Consider the following 22,507-nt stretch of genomic DNA (forward strand, 5'->3'; position numbering starts at 1 on the left):
TAAACAGCTGCCACATTTCTCTCCATATATAGTCTCTAAAGCACTTTTGGATGAAAGGCGCTATATAAACATATTTTATTGTCATGTATTGGCTGCCTTTCCACTTAGTAGTAGGTTTTGTGAGGTTCTAACTATCAAATCCAGATCTGTATTCCACAGCACATCAATGTTTAATTTCTTCTCCTTCCTACCCCCCAACTTCCCTTAAACAATAAGACTCTTACCACAAGAGTCCGTAGACAAAGAGTCCCTGCAGGAGCACGGGGGTCCAAAGCAGCTACAAGATCCCACACTTTAATTTTCCTAAAGACCAAAAAGAGGACAAAAATCTTAATTAAAAGCAAAATTAAGGGAGCACAGGAAGAATAGCAAAACGTCATGGCAATAAATATGTATGGTGAATATAGTTTATATAATAAATGCAGCTCACAGGAATATATAAAAACTTTTTTGTTTTGGAGACTTGGTTCTTATATTCATTCTTGGTCTTAACAGGGGAAAATATATGTAGTTAACCTAAAAACAAGAAACAGGTTAGCTTTAACCAAACTGATGAAGACAGTGAATGGCAAAGCTACACTATACTTTGGGGCTAAGAGAAGATCTTATACATTAGGCCTCTTAGTAACATAAGAAATCACTTAAACCTATAAACCTGTAACTCTGAAGCATCTTCGCTTTGGTCAGTTCTAAGAATGGCCCAGGTCACATGTACCAGAGGACTGGGGCCCATTTAAGAGTTCTGGAATTTATATTAAGAATACTTATATTTTGATTTAAGTAAGAAAAGTTTAGCCCTTCTAAACTTGTAATTATAGGTCATGTTTCCTCATGATAAATGACCCATAAAACCCAAGAAAGGTGGATACAGATCAAAACCTTGGGAATGAGAAAATGTAACCTTGGACCTAGCTGGAACATGTCATCACATCCTGAACACTTTCTCAAGGGTATGAGAGTAATGGCTGACTCAAAGCAGAAGTAGTAGGTCTGCTACACTTCCTGCTGCTTGAATTGTCTTAACATATCAGTATAGTCAGTTCATACACTAAGATAATGTTAAGTTAGTTTCTGATATTTAAAAAGCTGCCAATATTTGAACTGTAGCTTTGTACCCTGACAAGAAGAAATGATAAAGAGGTCTTCATAAGTGAATATACTTTTATAAGAATTTACTATGTGCTTAGCATTGCTAAACATGGGATCCATCCATAGGAATGGATTCTATATTCACCAGAAATTGGACTAAATAAAATAAAAATTACTGAACTCATTGTAACTGAAATGCTAGAAGAAGCAAAGACAAGGGAACTGCACTTTTGGAAACATTCAAAGATATCAAAATTTAAGATCCTACCACATTAAGCCCCACAGATATTGCCCTCCAACGTTTTAGTTTTATAGTAAGTCACTATTTTATATGTATATCCTGTTATACTGGATTTGTCCAATTCTTTGCTTTATAGGGAAAAACGGAAAAATATATAACCAAAATCCAAAATATCAGTAACAATCATGAGCAAGAAAGTGCAATTAAATAATTGGGAAGAATATTTTTGAAAGAGTAAACAAAGGAGAGGTGAATACATAAATTAGACACAAGAACTACTGTACTGGGTCCTTTCTGTGAAATCTATAATCTTTTAGACACAAGGAGAAGCTATATTTAACATCCTAAGGCAGGAGAGATTAAGATGTAGATACAAACTCACCCATCATAGGCCCCACTGACTATCCTCTTATTATCAAATCGAATACAGCGCACCAATTCCTCATGGCCTTCTAACACACGTAAACATGCACCACATTCTATGTCCCATAATCTGGAAAAGAAAACTGAGTCAAGTGAATTTTCATATATTCATTCCTAAGCTTGGAATGTTATAATAATATACTTCAATGTCTTTAAAAAAGTCCCCAAAATAAATCAACACCCATGCAAAAATGTACTGTTTTCGATGTAATTTATTTTCTTTCTGCCATCTAACTCAGGTAGAAAAATATATAATTTAAGTTCAAACATAGTATATATTTTCAATGCTTTATATAATTTTGTAACCACGGTCTTCAAGGCATAAAAAGGATGACTTCAATGGACATAGTTGCCTGTGAAGGAAATGACCAAGCCAAGAAAGACAATGCTTCCTGAAATCACCAATAAGAACGAGATGAAGAATGTCAGTGACATCCTGACCTCACCTCTTTCCTGAGGACACTCTCTGCTTTCACCCATTGCAGGATAGTCTTTCTCATTTAATGGAAACACAAAAGAAGTTCTCAAAAACTTTTATATGCTAATATACAAAAACTGTATGCTTTCAGACCAAACCAGATGATTTCTAGGAATGATAATTTCATCCTCTTAGTACTTTGAAGGAATTGAGAAGATTGATAAATCATCCAAATACAATTTAAAGACGAATTTGTTCATCTTTGTGACGGGAAAACACCAAAAATACTTCAATTAGTGGATTCATTATAATTTCAGACTGGTAACTCCCTAGCCAATTATGCAATACTAAGAAAATAAAATGCACACTTGCTAGTAGGGAAACAAATCTTGTTTCCTTTTTTTAGACCATGGGCAGAGAGAAATCGCCTTTAGCTATTTATTAGCCCTTTCCAACTGTAGACAGGTGAAATTTAAAGAGAAGGGCTTTCAACCTCAATCTGCGTATCTCTCTTGCCCACTTCCTCATTCAAGCAGTACCTTTTAAATAGGTCTATCTGGTGATAAAACTATTACAGGAAGGAAATACATCAACAAAAGGATTTGCTGTGCTGTCTCTCTGCTTGGGGCAAACTTTTGACCTGTGAGAAGCTACAGAAAGAAAAAACATTTTATAATAAACATAACATAGTTGAAGATTTGTTTGAACTGTGCACAAACAATGAATGGTAGGATAATAATGATCCCTTCTAGACAAGGCACCCGCTGCTCACCTGATAGTGTTGTCAGATGAACCACTAACGACCAGTCTGTCTCTGTACTGCAAACAGGCAATGCCACGTTTGTGTCCATTTAAGGTCCTCACAAATTCACAAGTACTAGTGTTCCATACCTGAAACAGAATATGGCATTTGGCAGTTGATTTGGTGCTCTCACTAGTAATATCTACGGCAAGTGGAGTCCTGGAGAGGGAAGGACTAAACCAAGTTATCAAGCCAAACCAAATCAATGACAAGTTTGATTCATGGTAATATAGGGCTAATTTGTAGCTCGTTGCTATCACATAGGATTTCTCAAATTGATTTACTCTATGGTGTTAGTCTGGTCTCATAGACAAATTTTCTTGAACCTAAATTTACTCCTGCCCTTCTTACACTCACCATTACTTATAGTAATAAAATACCTAACCAAAATTGTCACATAACTTGTCTCCTTTATTACCATTACTTAAATATTTAATTAGTCTACAGTGATGTTTTAATATGAAATAGCTCTTGATCAGATTTTCACATGAAATCCCCTACTCTTAAGTTGGAAACTTACCTTTATAGTCCTATCTCCAGATGCAGAAACAATGTACTTGTCATCAAAGTCTACAACATTGACGGCAGCTCGGTGTCCGACTAGCACCCTCCGGAGGGTGATGTCAGTTGGGGAGGCCATATCCCATACAGCAATGGAACGGTCTTTGGAGCAGGTCACCATCATGCCATTATTGAAACGCAAGTGCAGAACTGCTTCACAATGATGAATCAACGTGTTTAGCATTTCACCTGTATTTACATCCCACACCCTGGAACAAACAACATTAAGAAGGCTATCTGAGATTTTGAAGGTACTGATGCTACAATGTACTACCAATATTTGACCACTGTGCTTCCCCCGCGCCCCCCCCCCCCCCCCCGCCACTTTCATACTAGTACTATACCCTACTCTTCTGCATTTTTGAAGTTGAACAGAGGTAAAGAATACTGATGGATCACAGGGAAGTGGTAGATAGAGGGCTGGAATGGGAGAGTGGGAAAAGCAAGAAGATAGGATGCTGCCAATGTGAAATGCTTAAAGACACACTACTTCAAATGTGGGTATGTGTAGGGAGTAGGAATGAGGTAGCAGCCACCATCACCTACTAATTGGGCCCAGATCTCAAGATTATTATAAAACTTCAGAAATTCAATCTGATACCATTAATAAGATACATTTAAGACTGGGGATCTGATTAATAACAGCAGCATTAGTGTCCTATGGATAGCCCTCAGGAACTAGAACTGATATAGGCCAAGAAGCTTCCATAACAGACTGATTTAATGCTATGGATTTGATCTTGATGTCTTTGAATCTTAGATTTCACCACACAGGTCAAGGCCCAAGATTACTTAGACCCTAAGTCTAAGGCTCTACTTCTGAGCTCTGAATGGGGATTGGGATCAAGAAGGGCCATCAACTGTAAACATGGACTTCACAGTAGAGAATAGGACCTTTAGATAGCTTGAGAATTTTATGTGATGAGATATAGTATTTGATTTTAATACTCTTATTTTTGTATATTTACTTTGGTTTTTATAACACAAGTTATTCCTTTTTCCAGATTAACCCCCTTTTTCAGAAAATCATTTTTTCCCTTATCCTATAAATGATGTTAGTCAGCCTCTATGTTTCAGCTTCCTTGAGGCATTCCACATGAACCAATAAATGTTAAATGTCGATAACTAAGAACTGAGTTTGCTATGCCTTTAAGTCAAAAGACAAGAAACAAGAACAGCCTTTTCTATTCACAGAGGATAACTGAGAATGGTAAACATTTAACTTCAGAGAATCTAACAATGCAGTTAACTGCTTCCCCCCCCCCCGCCCCCACATTTTAAAAAAAGTTACTTCTGATGCATTATGTTTGCTAAATCCTTTAGCTTAAGGCAAAATTTCTAACAGAGGTTTCCAGCAGTGCTTCTGGTACCCAGAACTCAAGCTACACTGGACTCCAGCAGCATAATGACTGTGTCATCAAATTACTAATGCCTCTGGAAATTGAAGGCCCCTCCCTGAGTAAAGCTTGCAATTAAAAACTGCAGGGACAGCAGGGGAGGGGCTGGCAGAGAGAGAGCATTTCTCACCTGTACACATTTTAAAGGAGATAACACATGCCTACACTACAGTTATAACCCCCTGAAAGGAAGGTTTCATTTCATTCATGTCATTCCCTTGTGAGGTGGTTTCTGTAATGGATGATTCTAGCAAATTAAAACAGAAAGTGTAGTTTCTCAAATGTATAAAAATGTAAACTTACCTTAATCATTCCTAATTCAAGTTTTTAGTTCTAGATTAACACAACGGTGGGGGGAGCTGATGGTTTCTTCTTCTTTAGTTATGAAGTTTTAGAACTGTGCTCATGCAGATATACACAGAATTACTACATATGACAAAGACAGAGTGGATCTGATAACTGAGTTCAAAAAGTCGTTTGAAATTTTCTACCTGACTGTAGAATCCGATGATCCAGTTATAATCACCCTCTCGTCATACTGGAGACATAGGACAGAACCCGTGTGGCCTGTGAGAATTCTCTTGCATTCCAATGTGCTTTTATCCCAGATCTAGGAGGGCAAACAAGATCCTTTTGATCACTGTGATAATGGGGTGCTGCAGAGACTTGCTGGCTCTATTATGTGTTTGATACCGCCAAAGAATCAAAGCTCAGAGTAGTGTGGAATGCATTCTTTTCTCTAGGTATAGCTAAGCACATACATATATGTGGCTTCAGTACTAATGCAGACTTTATCCTTTTCATTAAGGAACAGGGGTAGCCTATAATTATGTGAGGGCTAAGAGTAATAGCTCATTCAGTGAACTTCAAGAAGAGAATTTAACAATCCATTTATATGCTCTTCTTGGGGGAAGCAGGTATCTGTCCTTTAAGGAACTGATTTTGGCTTTGGGACTAGAAACAACCTTAAATGCTCACTTACTTCCTGGAAATAATACCTAGAATTTATGCTTTGGATTGTTTTATGAATGTGGTCATCCTAGCTTCTTCAGCTACTTTCCCACACCTGAAGAAATCTCACCTTGATAGTGTTGTCTCGAAGGCCGCTTACTATCTTCTGATCATCATACTGCAGACAGTAAACTCCTTTGCTGGTTTCACTTCGGCAGTGGATTCTCTGTAAACTATGTCTACCACATCTCCAATTAGATTCTATTGTCTGAGAAGAAGGAATGGTAAAGAGGCAGTAATTAGGAAGGGAACAGAACTAAACACTTATCTAACTTTCATGCAACCAATGACAAATGCTCAATGCTTCACTCTATTGGCTATTTAAAATTTAAGGCAAACTAAAAATAAGTTTTCTCTCTCTGTCTTTCCCCCTCTCTTCCACTTTCTCAATGGAAAAATATCCTCGGATGAGGATTAACAAACAAACAAACAAACAAAAGCCACTATTTAAAATTATAGCCGAAGCCGGTTTGGCTCAGTGGATGGAGCGTCGGCCTGCGGACTGAAGGGTCCCGGGTTCGATTCCGGTCAAGGGCATGTACCTGGGTTGCGGGCACATCCCCAGTGGGAGATGTGCAGGAGGCAGCTGATCGATGTTTCTCTCTCATCGATGTTTCTAACTCTCCCTTCCTCTCTGTGAAAAATCAATAAAAAAAATAAATAAATAAAATAAAATAAAATAAAATTATAAAACATTTTTCATTTGTAAAGAAATTAAAGATTATTTTCTAGAACTCTTCATATAATTCATTCAATTAAATAATAAACCTGGTGGAAAGAGACTGCTCACTGAGAGAAGACAATCTATGAACCACATGAAGTTATGTGCTCAGTGGGCTTCCTACATGGTGGTCATTTCTACCAGTGAATCTCCACGGAGGCTCAATTGAGAAGATATCTGAATATCAGGTTAAGAGTGCAGTCTCACTGATATTATATGAAGACATCATAATCTCTCTCTCTTATCTATCTATCCATCCATCTATCTATCTATCAATAAATAACTTTTAAACACAAATCTTTGCCTGGCAATTTACTATATTTTACCTACTCTATTCTCTTACAAAGAAATTGATTTTTAACTCACATCAATAAACCTTAATGGGTTTGCTGTAACAATGCTGTTACTGAAGAATGTTGATGATTCTCTAGTATTTGGCAAATACCTAAATATACATAGATTCTTACCTCAATGTCTTGTATAATTTTTGGATAAAGTGCTCTATAAAAAGAGTTGGGAGGAGCATTCCCATCAGGAGGTTTGTTTTTGAATAAATACTGTCCCCTAAAAAAACACAAATATTTCATAATAAAAATCACAATATTATGCATTCACAAGGAGCTTCATATTTCTTCAAAGTGTTTTGACAATTATCATTCCATATAGTCTCCATAACTAGCCTGGAGAGGAGTGAAGTTAAGTCTGGTTTCAGGAGTCCCACATCAACGAGTAACTTTCTGGGCTCTAAGGAACTGGGCCAATATCGATTTGCTTTTGGGTAAAACATGATGATTTCCAGTGTAGAACATCGAGTATCAGGCCTTCTGGAATATTATAATGTCAATACTTAAATGAAATACATATAACCAGAATCCAACTATTGGTCTATTAGACCTCTGGATAGACAGATTTATTGGCCTTATCTTTTGAAAATTTTATTCATGATGATATCTATGTACTACCTTTGAACTGCTAGGCACATGTCCCACAGCTTCACTGAGTAAAGCTGTGCTAGTCAGTGGAGCCTCGCATCATGGGCAGTAGGAACGCCACTGTCATAGAGAACACTTCTTTTGTCTTCATTTATGGGGTTAAGGTTTGTTGGCAACTCAGGCACCCTGGTGATCAGTGTAGCTATGCTTGAAAGGAGCAATTCAGTTCATTTGCACAGAAAACAAAGGGATCACAGGAGTGTTCAGAGCAGGTATGGAAGAAGATGAAAAGAAATGCCTACAAGCACTGTGCTGTCAAGTCTAAAGCATGAAATTGACTTTCACAGGTGTGTTCCTGGCTATGTACATACATACACACATTTTACTGCCTTTTCCTTGATTCCAGTGAGCAACATTTGTTAGCATCTCCTTCCTTATGACAGCACATCTTTGGAATGCTCATATCCCAAGCTAGATCTTTGCTACAAAAAAAAATCAGTAAATGGCAATCACTTCCTGCTGGGTAAAAAATTTAATTCCTTATCCTGAAGTTAAGAACCCACCAAACACGGTGTGGAAGCTAGTAAACCCCACTATGGGTGTACTAACTGCTGTTCTCACTGGCACTGTGCCTTGCGAAGTGGAGATAGGCAGAAATGCCTCTGAGTGTAATCCTGGCACTAGAGAAATCATGTGTTCTCTGGGCCAGTCATCTGCTCCTCCCTCTATAGCTCCATTACAATATAATTAATTGTTCAATGTCTCTAGGAGCGCTTCTCTCCTGCCCTCTTCCTATTATACACCTTGAAAATTAGTTGAGAAAATTTCCTATCAGAAAGGTAGCCGCTGGCTCTGACTTCTGTGTTAATACGGAAAGGGAAATCTGCAGTGGAGATACTAAAAAATAGTTTTTAAAAAGGGACAAATAGGAACAAGCAATAGGATACACCAACATAAAGAAAAGGGCAAACAAGATACACTGAAATAATTCTGGCTTTAGAAAGTTAAAACTCTTCTCTAAACAATCTTATTCTAGCAACACACTGCAGACAAACAATAGATTCTGAATGAAGAAATTCTAAATCTGGTTAACAATTATAATTTAATAATTTCAACTGCAACATCCTTTAATGAGGTAGGAGTCACTACATTAATTTTATAGATAAAGAAATCAAACATCAGGGAGGTTAAGAAACTTGCCCAAGGTCACATAGCTAGTGAGTAGAGCTGAGGTTTGAATCTAAGTCTGACTTCAGATCCCATACTCTGAAATACTTTGTCTCTCAATGTCCACCATTCTTCAGAGATTCCTGTCCTCTTTTTAATCTCTGCAATTATACACAGGCATCCCAGGATTTCTTCATAATGAATGAAACTATTTCTACATCCTAAGGAAAGAGAAATTATATAAACCTGTGATTATTTTCTACTGCACCATAGTTACCATGGCTTGCTAAAGTATCTGAATTTCTTCAAATCAGAGGTGCTACAAAAAAGGGTGGCTAGGTATTTAAAACTGGTTTCTCAGTCTATAAGTCAAAATCTTTTAGATGGAAGCTCTTTGACAACAGGGGACATTGCTATATGAAATGCCTAGTACCTCTGAGAGTGTGAGTACATGCTAAATGCTTAATATTAAATTCAGAATGTTTTCATAAAATGTGACCTGCTAATTAAGAAAATAGACTTTCCCCAAGTTGTCTTTTATCATACTTTTAAGAGTTACCATTACTGAGCAGAGAGAGCACATTCAGTATTATTCAAGAGAGAAGATGGAGTTCACATAGGGTCAGACTATCAAATTCATTTAGATATAAATTACAACAGCAAAGTAGAAGTTAAACCCAAAGCTTTATTAGAAAACTGTATTTACTTATTTATTTTTGGTTGGACGAAATGGGCAAAACTATCAATGACAGCATTTGGGGGACTTGATTGACATAGTAGGCTTGGTAAGATAACTTAAAAGAATAAAATGAATAACTGACCATACACTAAAAAAATTTTTTAAGTGGGGGAAGAATACTAACACAGGAAGAAAGGCAACATGTAAAAATAGAAGCAGCCACAGAAAGTCAAGGTGATACTGGAAGTGGAAAAAAACTTGTAATTTCATGGGGCTACATTAAGTTAAGATGATAAATGTGGACAAAGACAAAGGAACATAATAGTCAGAACTCTGAAGGATATTCAAAAGAGCAGGCGTGGGTTCCTATGGTTGAAGAGATAGGGGAAAGAGTGATAATTACAGTTGGATCCTGGATTATTTTTCAGTTATACCTTCACAAACCCCTTTTAAAAAGCCCCAAGGCCATTTCTTCAATGATCTTATATTTTTTCCTGTATAACTAAACATAACAGATCTTGCTGTTTAGTGCCAACTCTAAGCAAAATTGTGAAGACTGTGTTGATTTTTGGCATTTTTACATGCATCTGCTCAAATCTGCCCATATACTTCTTGTTCTCACTATCTTAAAAAATAAAGACTGTAAACTCCCAATGTCTGATAAAGGTTCACTATCCGTTATAGTCCAAATGGGACCAAAGTGTATTTTAACAGGGAACAAAACCTTTATGGCTATGGGGATGAATCTCTATAACGGAAATTTCAGGTCAGGAGTGATTTGGAGGAGAGTTTCTTTTCATTCCCTCCCCCGCCTTGAGGGGCAGAGAAATAGTCCTTGCTGCCCTACAATGTTCCCATGTAAGCAACTGCCTGCTCTATTTCTAAGGTTGGTCTTGGCATGCTTAACAAAATGATGGACTTTGAATACCATACAACTACATACTATTTTGTTTTTTATACTATAAAGAATTTATTTCCAAAGTATGGAATAAGTTATGAGATAAGGTTTCTATTTTTCTATATAGTGAAATAAATGAGGATAGAAAAAATATTTGGGGAAGGAGAAATAACAGTATGCTTTCATTTATGCAATTTTTACATAGCCAAACAATTGCCTGGCATTTTCTCCCCTTAACTGAATTTGAGAGAAATATTAAAGTCTTCCTAATAGCCAGAATGATAGAACTCTCTTGCAGTACTTGGTATAAAATTTACAGGGCATTTTGTTTATTATATACCAATTAATTTCAAAGATAAAAGGGAGCCAACTATATTATAATGAAAATTGCTAAGAAAAGCTGATCCTCCATTTTTAATTGTTTGTATCTCTTTATGATCCAAGGTAAAAAACTGATAAAATTCATTGCTCAGAATAATACCAAGCACACATATGCCTGCTGATGCATATCTATCAAAAAATATTTAATGTCACCTTTATTTTATAGAAATATTCACAGCTGACTTTCTTATAGTGATATTCTAGAGGTATCCTCTGAGAGCAAATTATATATAGAAGAATCTTCCAGAAGTTCTAACAAAATGGTACCATTACATTAACAAAACAACAAAACTGGTAAGTCTCAGACTGCTCACTATAAAATGCCTTAAAGAATTCAAGCTTAAGCAGTAAAATCTTGAAAAAATATGTCTTATGAAAAAAACCATTATTTATACCAAATTCCATTTTTCACTTTTCTGATGGCTATAGCTCTTATTTTAGTTGGGCATAAAAATAATTTTGATTACAAAGACAATAAAACACCCCAGGCAGGGGCTAAAGGCAAGAAATCTTCTAAAGGAGAAAATAATTATTTGTTCTGGATTGTTTTAGGGGAAAGCTGGATCTGATGGCTTCTACGTGATTCAAAGTCATCATCTACTTGCCTTATAAATTGCCCCTCAGCCCTTTTTCAGAATACTGTTTCTGCCCAGAGAACAGAATGCTTTAAAAAGGAAGGCTAGTCATGTTTTTTGTTATTTTCTGCAAAGCAGTATTAACACATTATAATGTCATTTATGTGTGATTGGTCAGAAGAAAAACTGCCTAGTACATGAACAACTATTCTACATTTTTTGCTATAAACCAGCAAAATCACTGTATTAAATGAGAATAGTCTCACTGGTTCCCGACAACATTCCAATGAATGAGTGGCCAGGTCCTGAAGCTCTAATAGTAAAAAAGTTAAAAGGCTCACCATCCTCTTCGTTCTGCCAGGCCTCTCCACAGAGAATCTGTCCTGACCATTCTCTCGATGAGCTTTTTCCATAACATGCCATCAGATGTTACTCGGTACCATTCCTTGCACACAAGTTCAGCAGCACATAGTGATTTGGCATCCAGATATGACAGAATGTTCTCAGCAATGTGATCCAAACCCCGAGCTTTTGGTGGGGAAAGGAGGCAAAGAAGAACATAGATGGTAAATGATTTTTTACAAAAGGTCTTTGAAACAAAACAGCATTTATTCTGTTATGAAGGCACATCACTGTCCCTAGTGTGTCCAGTTTCTTTTTCAAACAGAAACTTAGGTCAAATGAGTGTCAATAATTTTTCCATAAGGTTACAGAAATGAACAGTATTTTCTATCTTCCTTTAGATAAGGAAGTTAAAGCTAACATCCAGCAAACCCCCCAAGACATTAAAAATAAAAAGGATTCCAGAAAACAATTCACATCTATCTGTATGGATTTCAGCACTAGGGGATGTTCTATGGATGGCATCTCAAACTCTGTGATTCAGACCCCCCCAAATCTCTATATTAGGTCCATTTCTCATTCTGTTTCTATTACTGCTGCAGTTCCAAAGCTGTTCAGTAAAAGAAATATCCTTTAAATGTACTGGGGGAGAGGCACTAAGTCAGAATGTGCTGGGCTATAGAATTTTGGGCATGCAGAAAGAAGAGAAGAAGGAAATACAGATTGGTATAGGAACATCCCAAGAGGAAAGACAGAAAGGAATGTTTAAGTTCAAGGATGAGTTTAATTTCAGATGTTTTAAAAAAACTATATTTGAGAATAGTTGCTGCTATAAAACCTAAATGACAGTACCAAAAAATGAAAATAATCCCAAACCAATAGATAACTTGGTTAGAATTTCAGAGACTGTTTTGTAGGATGTACAGAGCAAAACACAGTGGAAGTAGATCTTGAGCTGAGTAAACTAGATGGGCTTCCCAATTACACTTTTCTACCACTCAAATCTATACTGAGGCCTCAGAGGAACAGATCCTATAAAATAGGATGATCTCACTAATAAACCTTTTGGCTGCTGTTCTAATTCACAAGTGACAAAAACATTCAAAGTTCTTTCTCTTTACATGTTACATATCAAAGTTTGCTAAAGACTTAAATAGTACCGAAGGATTCCTTCAAACTTGACTCCCTTGGGCACAAACTTAAACAGAACAGAATGCCATATTCCATCTTGTGCCTTTCCCCTGAATCATAGGAAGACACACTTGGACGCCATTAGCAACAATCCAAATGTGTTTAAACATTATTGTAATTATAAAGATTGTATGGATATTATCACACTTTTCAGAAGATTTAGAAAAGAAGTGTCAAGTGGATCTTATTTGGCTAGCATCACATTCATATATATATTATTTTTAATCCTCATTTGAGGATATGTTCATTAATTTTAGAGACAGGAATAGGGGAGAAGGAAGGAGAATTAATGGGAAGGAGGGAGGAAGAGGGAGACGGAGGGGGAGGGGAAGACGGAGGGGGAAGGGAGACAGAGGGAAAAGAGGAGAGGGAGGGGGAGGGGGGAGAGGAAGGAAGAGAGGGAGAGGGAGGAGGAGAGGGAGGAGGAGAGGGAGGAGGAGAGGGAGGAGGAGAGGGAGAGGGAGAAACATCAGTTGCCTCCCATACAGGCCCCAGGGACCAAACTGGTAACCTGGGTATGTGTCCTGACAGGGAATCAAACCCAAAATCTTTTGTGTACATGATGACACTCCAAGCAACTGAGTCACCAGGACAGGGCAATCACATTTCATATTTAAGCATAAGCAGATGGAAGCATCCAGCGCCTCATTCTTATTAAAGGAACATGATTATAAGCCAATTAAAATATAAAAAATTAGCTTTTCATGCAAAATACAGTGATGATGCAAATCCTGCATCTTTATACTGAAACTTTCTACACCATCAGAAGTTTCCAAAATCCATTCCTGTGCTTTTAATGGCTGTCATCAAATTGCTCCTGATCTTTCACAATGTCCCTATAATAACTCTTTGGAAGTAATTTCACCTAACACTCCAAACAAACCCATTACATTAATGGATTACAGGCATTTTTTGAAGTAGTTTGGTTTACTAAATGTAGCCAGATGGTATAGGTTTGTAAGTTAAAATGGCTGTAAAGCATTAGACTGATGATTTAATATCTTATAAAGTGGTCAGCAGATACACACCAGGAATCACTATTAGGTAAAGGGATACAATGGTCTAATCAACTCCTGTTCAATTCGTAGTGGTATATGCTTGAGATAGTAACATCTCTCAGTGAAGGGGGAGAGCACAGTAATGAGGTACACACAGGTTGTTCGCACAGAAAACTGTTTGCCTGTGGCTAAAACAAAATCCAATGAGTGAAGAGGGGGCAGAAATCTATTCTATTTAACAAAAGATACAGGTAAAAATTCAGCTTTAAAATGATTATTTCTAATTTATAAACATGCATTTCTTTTGTTTTAAAAGGAAATTTAAAATGCAATTTTGGAAAAACAAAAAAATTTTAAAAAGTTATAATTGGCAAAGATTAAGCAAGTGTAATAAGCAGTTTTGGGGAGGGTGTAAGTTGGTATATTTTTTTTTTTTTAAATATATTTTATTAATTTTTTACAGAGAGGAAGGGAGAGAGACAGAGAGTCAGAAACATCGATGAGAGAGAAACATCGATCAGCTGCCTCCTGCACATCTCCCACTGGGGATGTGCCCGCAACCAAGGTACATGCCCTTGACCGGAATCGAACCCGGGACCCTTCAGTCCGCAGGCTGACGCTCTATCCACTGAGCCAAACTGGTTTTGGCGGTATATTTTTCTTAGAGGATAGTTTGGTACATGTGATAAAAGCTTTAAAATGTTCATATGTGTGTGTGTGTGTACATATATATATGAGTGTGTGTGTATACATATATATATGAGTGTGTGTGTATACATATATATATGAGTGTGTGTGTATATATGTGTATATATATTATTATTACAATAGGTATTTGATTACCGTGCACAGTGAGATTGTAAAGCCTGGAATTTACATATTTAATGTCACAGCAAGGCTGCTGAGATACCTTTTTTCTAAAATACTCAAAAAATGTTTCTTTTTCATTCCTACAGTTTAAATATTCTGTTGATAAACTCTCTTAGAAATCCAAAGGCAAGTATATAAGTTAACATATCTTGAAACTAAGATACATCTCAAACCAGATAATGCTTCAGAAAAGATGTTACTTGAACCAGTGTGTGGGTAAACAGGGTGGGTAGAAGAGCATGAGATAGGGAGAAGATAGGGAAAAGAGCAGTTTCTATCTCCAGAATTTGATTTTTTTTTGTATTTATATTCCTAGAAGGTACGATTAAAGGACTCAGTTTGTAAAAATGAAGCCAAAAAAGACTCAAAAAGATATATAGCTAAGATCTAGTACTATTACCATTGTAGCATATCTTCCAGGCAAATTAATGGCTCACAAACACCCGTAGACATACCTGGCAGAGCAGTTATGAAATCCCTCTGCAGCATAGGTTTAAGGTATGAGTTTATGTGCCCATGTTGGTAATGACACATTTGGGATATAAGATGTTCCACAAATTCCACTTGATCGGACTCTGACCACTGCTCAAAATATTTGACACACAGTTCCTTTTCCTTCTCATAGCTTGCCGAGAGCTTCCGTTGCTTGGGCACAATCATACTGGAAGTGCCATTGGCAAGTTTTGTCTGTAGAAAGGGTGGATTAAAAACACACACACATAACAGTAAGTATTGAAAATGAGGGAAATATATAATTTGTTGGTCTTGTACGCTATGTTATGTCTATATGATAGAGCTCACTGTTACACTTACTAATTGAATATTGGTGAACAGCAATTACAAGGAAAGACACAGTAATACCACAGTAAGTTGGTATATTGGGAATATTGCTGGATGACTAGGCATCCATTTCCAAACGTTCATAGGAAGACATTATTTGGGGATATATATAGATGAAAACCAAAAGCTGAAAGCATGTTGTTACTATTACTAGCAAGCCAAGAAAGCTAATTTCCTTTTTCTTTTGCCAGGCAAAGGAATTTGGACCTAATTCTGCAGAAAATGGTTCAACAGCAAAGCTTCTTGGATAAGAATAAGTAGAAAATGCAAAAAATGGCTTTGCAGTTAGAGCAGAAGTGGCACACAGCTCTGCACCGAGGTGCTCGTAGGATGGAAGACTGATGAAAATAACTAAGAGCAAGTTCTGTCTTCACTTCTGTTGGGGATGTAGGCTGGGTTAGCTCCTTATTTTCATTCTTCCATTGATTTTTCCTATTGTCTTTAAGGCTTATATAAAACCTTTTTGTTCAGTTTTAAAATACATTAATTTATAATTTGCTTCTTCTTGTATATATCAGTTACTAGACATTTATACAATTACTGACAACTTATTTTTTAATAGCCAAATAAGAAATCCTCCATACAAAGAAAGGCCAATGACTAATTTGAGACTATGGTACCTTTGGAGCTAAAGCTCAAATAACATTTATATGCTTCATCTACTCCCCCCCCAAAAAAAATCCCATCTCCACTGTCATCAAAATTAAATGCCATAAAGTCTTTTTTTATTAATTGGTTCAGTCAATAAATATTAATTAAGCATTTACAACATGCCAAACATTGTCCTAGGTGCTAGGAATACAACACTGAACAAAAATAACAGTCTATCATTGGGGGAACTTATGTTCTAGTGTGTACAGCAAGTTAAAAACAACCAAATAAATAGAAAATATAATGTCTACAGTGCTATGAGAAAACTAAAGCAGGATAAGGGGATAGGCAAAATTATATGATGGTCCCAAGAAGCTTGGCTACTGATGTACACACATCTTTCAGCTTTTCAAACAAACATGTAGATACTGCTGTGATTTAATTAAGGTCCCAAATTAGTTGACCTTAAGGTTGGGAGATTTACTCTGGTGGGCCTGATCTAATCAAATGAGCTCTGTAAAAGCAGAGTTGGTGGCAGAAGAGGAAGGAGACCATGGGAAGGAATGCAGGCAGCCTCCAAGAGCTGACAGCCAGTAAAGAAGTGGGGATCTCAACCCTACAAAGGCAAGAAACTGAATTCTGCCAACAACAATGAGCGAAGAAGAGAATTTCCCCCCAGAGCCTCTGGATGAGAACTGGCCAACCCTTGATAGATTTTTTTTTAATCCTCACCCAAGGATATTTTTTCCATTGATTTCCAGACTCACATACAGTCAGTTGATTTTTGAGAAAGGTACTAAGATAATTCAATCGGGAAAGGATAGTCTTCTCAACAAATGATACTGAAACAACTGGATATCTGTTTAGAAAAATGAACTTGCTCTTTACTTTAGATCACAAACAAAAATTAACTTAAGTGGATTCTGGATTTATATGTAGAACTTCTAGAAAAAATATAAGAGGAAATTTTGTTGCTATGTGGATAGGCATACATTTCATAGATAAGTCAGTATGTGGTAAAATTTTAAGCTTCTAGTTTCAAAAAAAACAGTTAAGAAAATAAAAATTGAAATCATAAACTATGAGAAAATATTCGCAATATATGTATTTGATAAAGGACTTGTATCTACAAATATATAAGGAACTCCCAGAACTCAGTAAGAAAACAAATAACCCTTTTTCTTTAAGTAGGCAAAAGACTTGGAGAGACACTTAACAAAAAAAGATCCAGGGATGGCCAATAAGCACATGAACATCATTATGACTAGAAAACGCAAATAAAATCACAAGACACCGCTACAAACTTACTAGTAGGGCTAAAAGTAAAGAGACTGACCATACCAAGTATTGGCAAGAATGAGGAGCAATTGGGTCTCTCATACATTGCTGGCAGTAATGTTTACTGGTACAACTACTTCAGAAAAACCGGTTGACAGTTTCTTATAAAGTGAAACATACTTATTACATGAGCCAGCAATTCCACTCCTGGGCACTTATTCCTCCAAATGAAAACATATTTCCACACAAAACACTTGTACATGAATGTTCATAGCTGCTTATGAATAAGAGTCCCAAATTGAAAGAATCCCACTGTCCATCAAGAGCTGAACTGATAAAGTTACAGATACACAAAATGACAAGGATAAATCTCAAAAACATGCTGAACAAAAGAAGCCAGGCACAAAAGAGTACATACTTTATGATTCTCTTTATATGAAACTCTAAGGATAACAAATCTAATTTATAATAATAAAAACAAATCAGTGGTAGCACGGGGCTGAATGTGTGTGTGTGGGGGGCAGACTGAGTTAAGGGCAGAAGAGTTTTGGGGGCAATGAAAATTCTACAGTTGTTACACAGGTGTATACAGTTGCCAAAATTCATCAAACTGTATACTTTCAATAGGTGTATTTTTTTAATATATATTTTATTGATTTTTTACAAAGAGGAAGGGAGAGAGAGAGAGAGTTAGAAACATTGATGGGAGAGAAACATCGATCAGCCGCCTCCTGCACATCTCCTACTGGGGATGTGCCCGCAACCCAGGTACATGCCCTTGACCGGAATCGAACCTGGGACCTTTCAGTCCGCAGGCCGATGCTCTATCCACTGAGCCAAACCGGTTTCGGCAATAGGTGTATTTTATTATATGTAAGTTACCTTAATAAAATTGATTTTAAAACTTCTAAGGATAGGGTATGTCTAAGGATAAATGCCACTGTAATATTAATTTCATTTGTAATGAAGATATTACATTTGTAGAGATAACAAAGGTAAAGGGCCTTTGTTATCAACCCTCTTCCTTCTATCATTCTCCCATACAGATTTTTCTACTAATGTCTGAAGTAAATGCAGCAAAATTTCAATTTGAGAACCTTTAAAAATCCACAAGGGTACAGTGAAGAAGTTCACTTATTAAAAACCCAAAAGGTTGTATATTAGAGTGTATGGGAGAGAGGGTAACGGTTATTGGTGGCAACAGAATTGATTTGGCCTTCCCAACAAAAGCCCAATGACTCAACCACTGCTGTTCAAATGTCTAGGAAAGCTGACAAACAACTTCAGTTTAATGGTAACACTAACTTTCTGCCACCCCTGCACATCTCCTTTTCTGCTTTTCTGTTAACAATGAACAGTTATCTCCAAAAGAAAGAAGCAAGAAGCTGTCAGGTGACAAGCACACAAAATGAAAGAAAAGTATTTATATGACTGTCCACAGCTTAGTCCTCAAAGGCTAAGGGCTAGCATTCCCCACCCACGCCTCCTCCTCCCTACCCCTGAAGACATAGTACATGCATCACTTTCAAAATTACCATAAATTTCTCTGAAGCTGCCACAAGGGCCAGGATAGAAAAATACACTTTCCAGACACCAACTAGTCTAACCAACACACCACTGTAATATTAAGTGTGCTGACTTTGCTACCTGTATACGTTGGAAGATACAGCATGGACTGGTTAAACTTGATGGTAAAAATGACAGATGTTTCTAATTTGCATGCAAAACCTCCTTTATTTAACCACTAAGAAAGGGCATCGTAAGTAGAGAAGGAAAATGTTCCAGACATAGGACACTATTTTCAATTAGGGGAGCAAGGCCTAGGTAAAGAGTAATATTTACGACTAGAGAGATGCAAATGATATTTAAGGATTCTGTTTGGCTTTAAGAAGGGCTTTGAAGAAAGAATGGCATTGAAACCTATATTAGAGGGAAGAAGATATAATGATTCATAGGATGAATCAATATAAGATAAAATGGGCAAGGGTTGTGCTGGGGGTAAGGCTATATGTTTCTCTCATGAAACTTTAGAGTTATCAAGCAACCAACAAACATTTATTGAGTGACTACTCTGTGCTGGGCATTTTTCTAGGTGCTAGGGAAACTGTAGAGAAGAGGCACACAAAGTTTCTTTACCTTCTCTGGGGAAGGATAGAGGCAGAATATATAATGAATATATTAATTCCAGAAACCAGTAAGTATTGTGAAGAAAACAAAAGATGGTAACATAAAATAGGGAGTGAGTAGTACAGCATACTTTAACTGAGGTGGTCATGAAATGATGCTGAAGGAGATAACTGAATGATGCTGAAATCTAAATGTAAGTCAGTCTTCTGAAGATCTGGGGAAAGGCCTTCCAAACAGAAGAAAGAGCAAACCTAAGCTGTGTTCAAGTGAAAGACAGAAAGAAGGCTAGCACAGCTGGGACAGTGAATGAGGGGGGCACTGGTGGGAAATGAGGTCATGAGGTGGCCTGGGGCCAGATCATATAAGGCCTTCTGGGCCTCAGTAAGGAGTATGGATTTCATCCTAAGTGTAAAGGAGAGCCCCTGAGGTTTTGAAGTAGTCAAATATAACATCATCTGATTTATGCTTTAGAAATATTTACTCTAGCTGCCACACAGAACATGGTGATGAGGGCTGGAAGGTAGGAAGAGGATAACAAGAACAAGCTGTGAGAGCAGAGGCAGGAAGACCAATCAGAAGTCTGATAAAATACTCCTGCACGTGGTGATAGTGGCTAAAATTAGAAAATTAGAAGAAAGGTATTTTACCCTCACACGAGATGAAGGAAGAGAAAGAGCCTGTTGAGAATACAAGTCCAGGTTATAATACACATTTATTTCAGTATAATGATTTACTGATCCTTCAAATATTTAATCTGATACATTAACTTGAATGGGGATTGAACCAGGGTTCTTGCTCCTGCAGCCAGGAGAAACAAGAGTCTTGAGGCAGAAGAGAGGATTTAAAAAGAAAAAGTGTTTATTGATTCTAGAGAGGAAGGGAGAGAAACACTGATGAAAGAAACACAGATTGGTTCAGCTGCCTCTGGCATGCCCCCCACGGGGGACCAAGCCCATCTGGTAAACTCTTGGTGCACAAGATGATGCCCAACCAACTAAGCCATACTGGCCAGGGCAGAAGGGAGGACTTTTTAAAGGTCTACACTATACTCTCTATTGGCTATTGCCAGGCTTTATTTAGTTAAATAAGAATTTTTAAAAATACTGATTTTAAAGTTCTTTTTTCTATTGTTTTTCCTTGATTTATCTTTTAAAAAAAGTTACATCTCTTTAAAAAAAAGTTAACATTGTCTTGGTTGAATTAAAAGGAAATGGTATAGTCAACATTTTGATTAGAATTGAAAGACATAAGTAGGCATACTAGTGACAGAATGGCGATAGCAGGGAGGTCCAGAACAGTTCTACAACTCCTACAGAGTCAGGGTAGAAAAGAAAAAGGGACACAGAAGGGAGAGCCCATTAGCATTTTTGGCATCTTTTAACAAGGAGATTTCAAGAGAAAAAGAATTTGGCCATAAATTGAACATGCCGAGTAAAAAGTAATGAATACTCAAAAGTGGGATATAACTTTTAACATCCCAGTTTTCAGTTCTTAAAAACCCTTTAAAACTTTCAGTGACCAAAGAAGTAGTCCATTATCTTTTTGGGGTGAGAGTGAAAATGAAAAGAAAATGGTGGCTGTACATATAGATGGGATATACAGTTCAACCGAAGTAAACATCACATTTCACAGTGGGATTACTGCATTAATATTTTAACAGCTTCTACTAAATATGATTACATATTAGGTGAACTCATAAATATGTCAGATCTGATTAGTGAACATGGAAGACGGGAAGGGGCAGATTTGTCAGCAGAAGGAAAGTTTACATTATGAATCTGATTTCTAATAACCAACAAGAAAAAGCTTGCAATCACTTCAATTCTTTTAAATAAAACTCACTAAGAAATGAACTCACAAATGTACCAGTGTAAATGATTATTTGAAGACTGGACATTTTTTTCTATTTACTAATTACAGGCAGAGTCATATAAAAAAATTCATCAAGCCAAGCCTTTTTTGTTGAATTTTTGAGGTAAAAGATAGGATAGTCACTTAACATTTTTAGGTTTCAAAACTGGGGCTCTTATTTCTGTAGTGGGTTCCCTCATGCAACTTTATAGCTTCCAGGGCGATAGGTTCTTTTGTTCTAAATCAAGACACTCACAGCAGTTTAATTTACTGCTGCATTATTATAGCTACTAACTACACACACCTCCAAGGCTGGTAAACCCACTGATGTAGGCAGTGCCACCTTAAAAGGATTTTTGGACGGTCTTAGTAATGGGGAGGAAAAAAAGGACATAATGTTTAATTATAAGAAATGATTGAAATAGGCACAGACATACCCCGGGTGCCTCTGCACTGCAGCAAGCTCTAAACTTGTTATCGTTAATGGTTTAAATTTCACTGTGCTAATCATTTCAGGACACAAGCCTTTCTTGATAATCTAATGAATTATTCCAACATCCTTCAGCAAAAAAAATCCTCCATGACAGCACTAATTACAAGACGTTTTCCCAGTGCTTATGTAAAATATGACAGAGCAGCAGCTTAGGGAATTGCAGAAAACTGCTTCTAATTTCCACTGAGAAACTGACAAACACCTCTCTTTCATCTCTCCCAGCTCTCAAGTAAGATTTAACTTTCTCATTTAGTTAATTACCGAGTGAGGATCATCATTTCCCCGGATCGGAGCGGCACGGAGCCTTTATCGTGTTAACTTGTGAACTTGATCGATGGCTGCTGCTAAAACTTAATAACTTCACCCCCTGGCAAATTGTAAGATAAATATAATAGGAGAAACTCTGACAGTAAAAACCTGCCAGAAATGAGCACTGTGTTTATGTTTCTTTGCAGGCAGCAAAAAAACAACCAACAGCTTATTACTGGTTGCGTGTTACTTATATTTAAAAGACTCCAGGCACTTAACTTTCTATGTACTGTTAAAACTTTGCTCATCAGATGGGGAAGAATGGGAAAATGCACCAGTGATGCAGATTTGGGGAAGTGAGGAAAGAAGGCGGGAAGGACTG

The 22,507-nt window shown here is 37.0% G+C and overlaps 1 protein-coding gene across 32 annotated transcripts in view; it reads right to left on the reverse strand.

The window, feature by feature from the left end:
- The window catches only part of BTRC (beta-transducin repeat containing E3 ubiquitin protein ligase), a 178,115-nt gene that overhangs the window by 11,815 nt on the left and 143,793 nt on the right, over nucleotides 1–22,507 (reverse strand). For 29 of the 32 annotated variants that reach the window (XM_036336239.1, XM_036336245.1, XM_036336246.1 and 26 more), the window contains 9 exons: nucleotides 15,152–15,383; nucleotides 11,637–11,823; nucleotides 7,131–7,227; nucleotides 6,013–6,150; nucleotides 5,423–5,541; nucleotides 3,494–3,743; nucleotides 2,944–3,062; nucleotides 1,713–1,823; nucleotides 225–303 (listed from right to left, as the gene is read on the reverse strand). In XM_036336239.1, coding sequence (XP_036192132.1) covers nucleotides 225–303; nucleotides 1,713–1,823; nucleotides 2,944–3,062; nucleotides 3,494–3,743; nucleotides 5,423–5,541; nucleotides 6,013–6,150; nucleotides 7,131–7,227; nucleotides 11,637–11,823; nucleotides 15,152–15,383 — 1,332 coding nt within the window. Of the gene's footprint in view, nucleotides 1–224; nucleotides 304–1,711; nucleotides 1,837–2,710; nucleotides 2,822–2,943; nucleotides 3,063–3,493; nucleotides 3,744–5,422; nucleotides 5,542–6,012; nucleotides 6,151–7,130; nucleotides 7,228–11,636; nucleotides 11,824–15,151; nucleotides 15,384–22,507 lie in introns of those variants that run through there. The other 3 variants (XR_004972147.1, XR_004972148.1, XM_036336251.1) reach the window with 3 other exon arrangements.

The sequence above is a fragment of the Myotis myotis genome, unplaced genomic scaffold, assembly GCF_014108235.1.
Source record: "Myotis myotis isolate mMyoMyo1 unplaced genomic scaffold, mMyoMyo1.p scaffold_m19_p_15, whole genome shotgun sequence".
NCBI lineage: Eukaryota > Metazoa > Chordata > Mammalia > Chiroptera > Vespertilionidae > Myotis > Myotis myotis.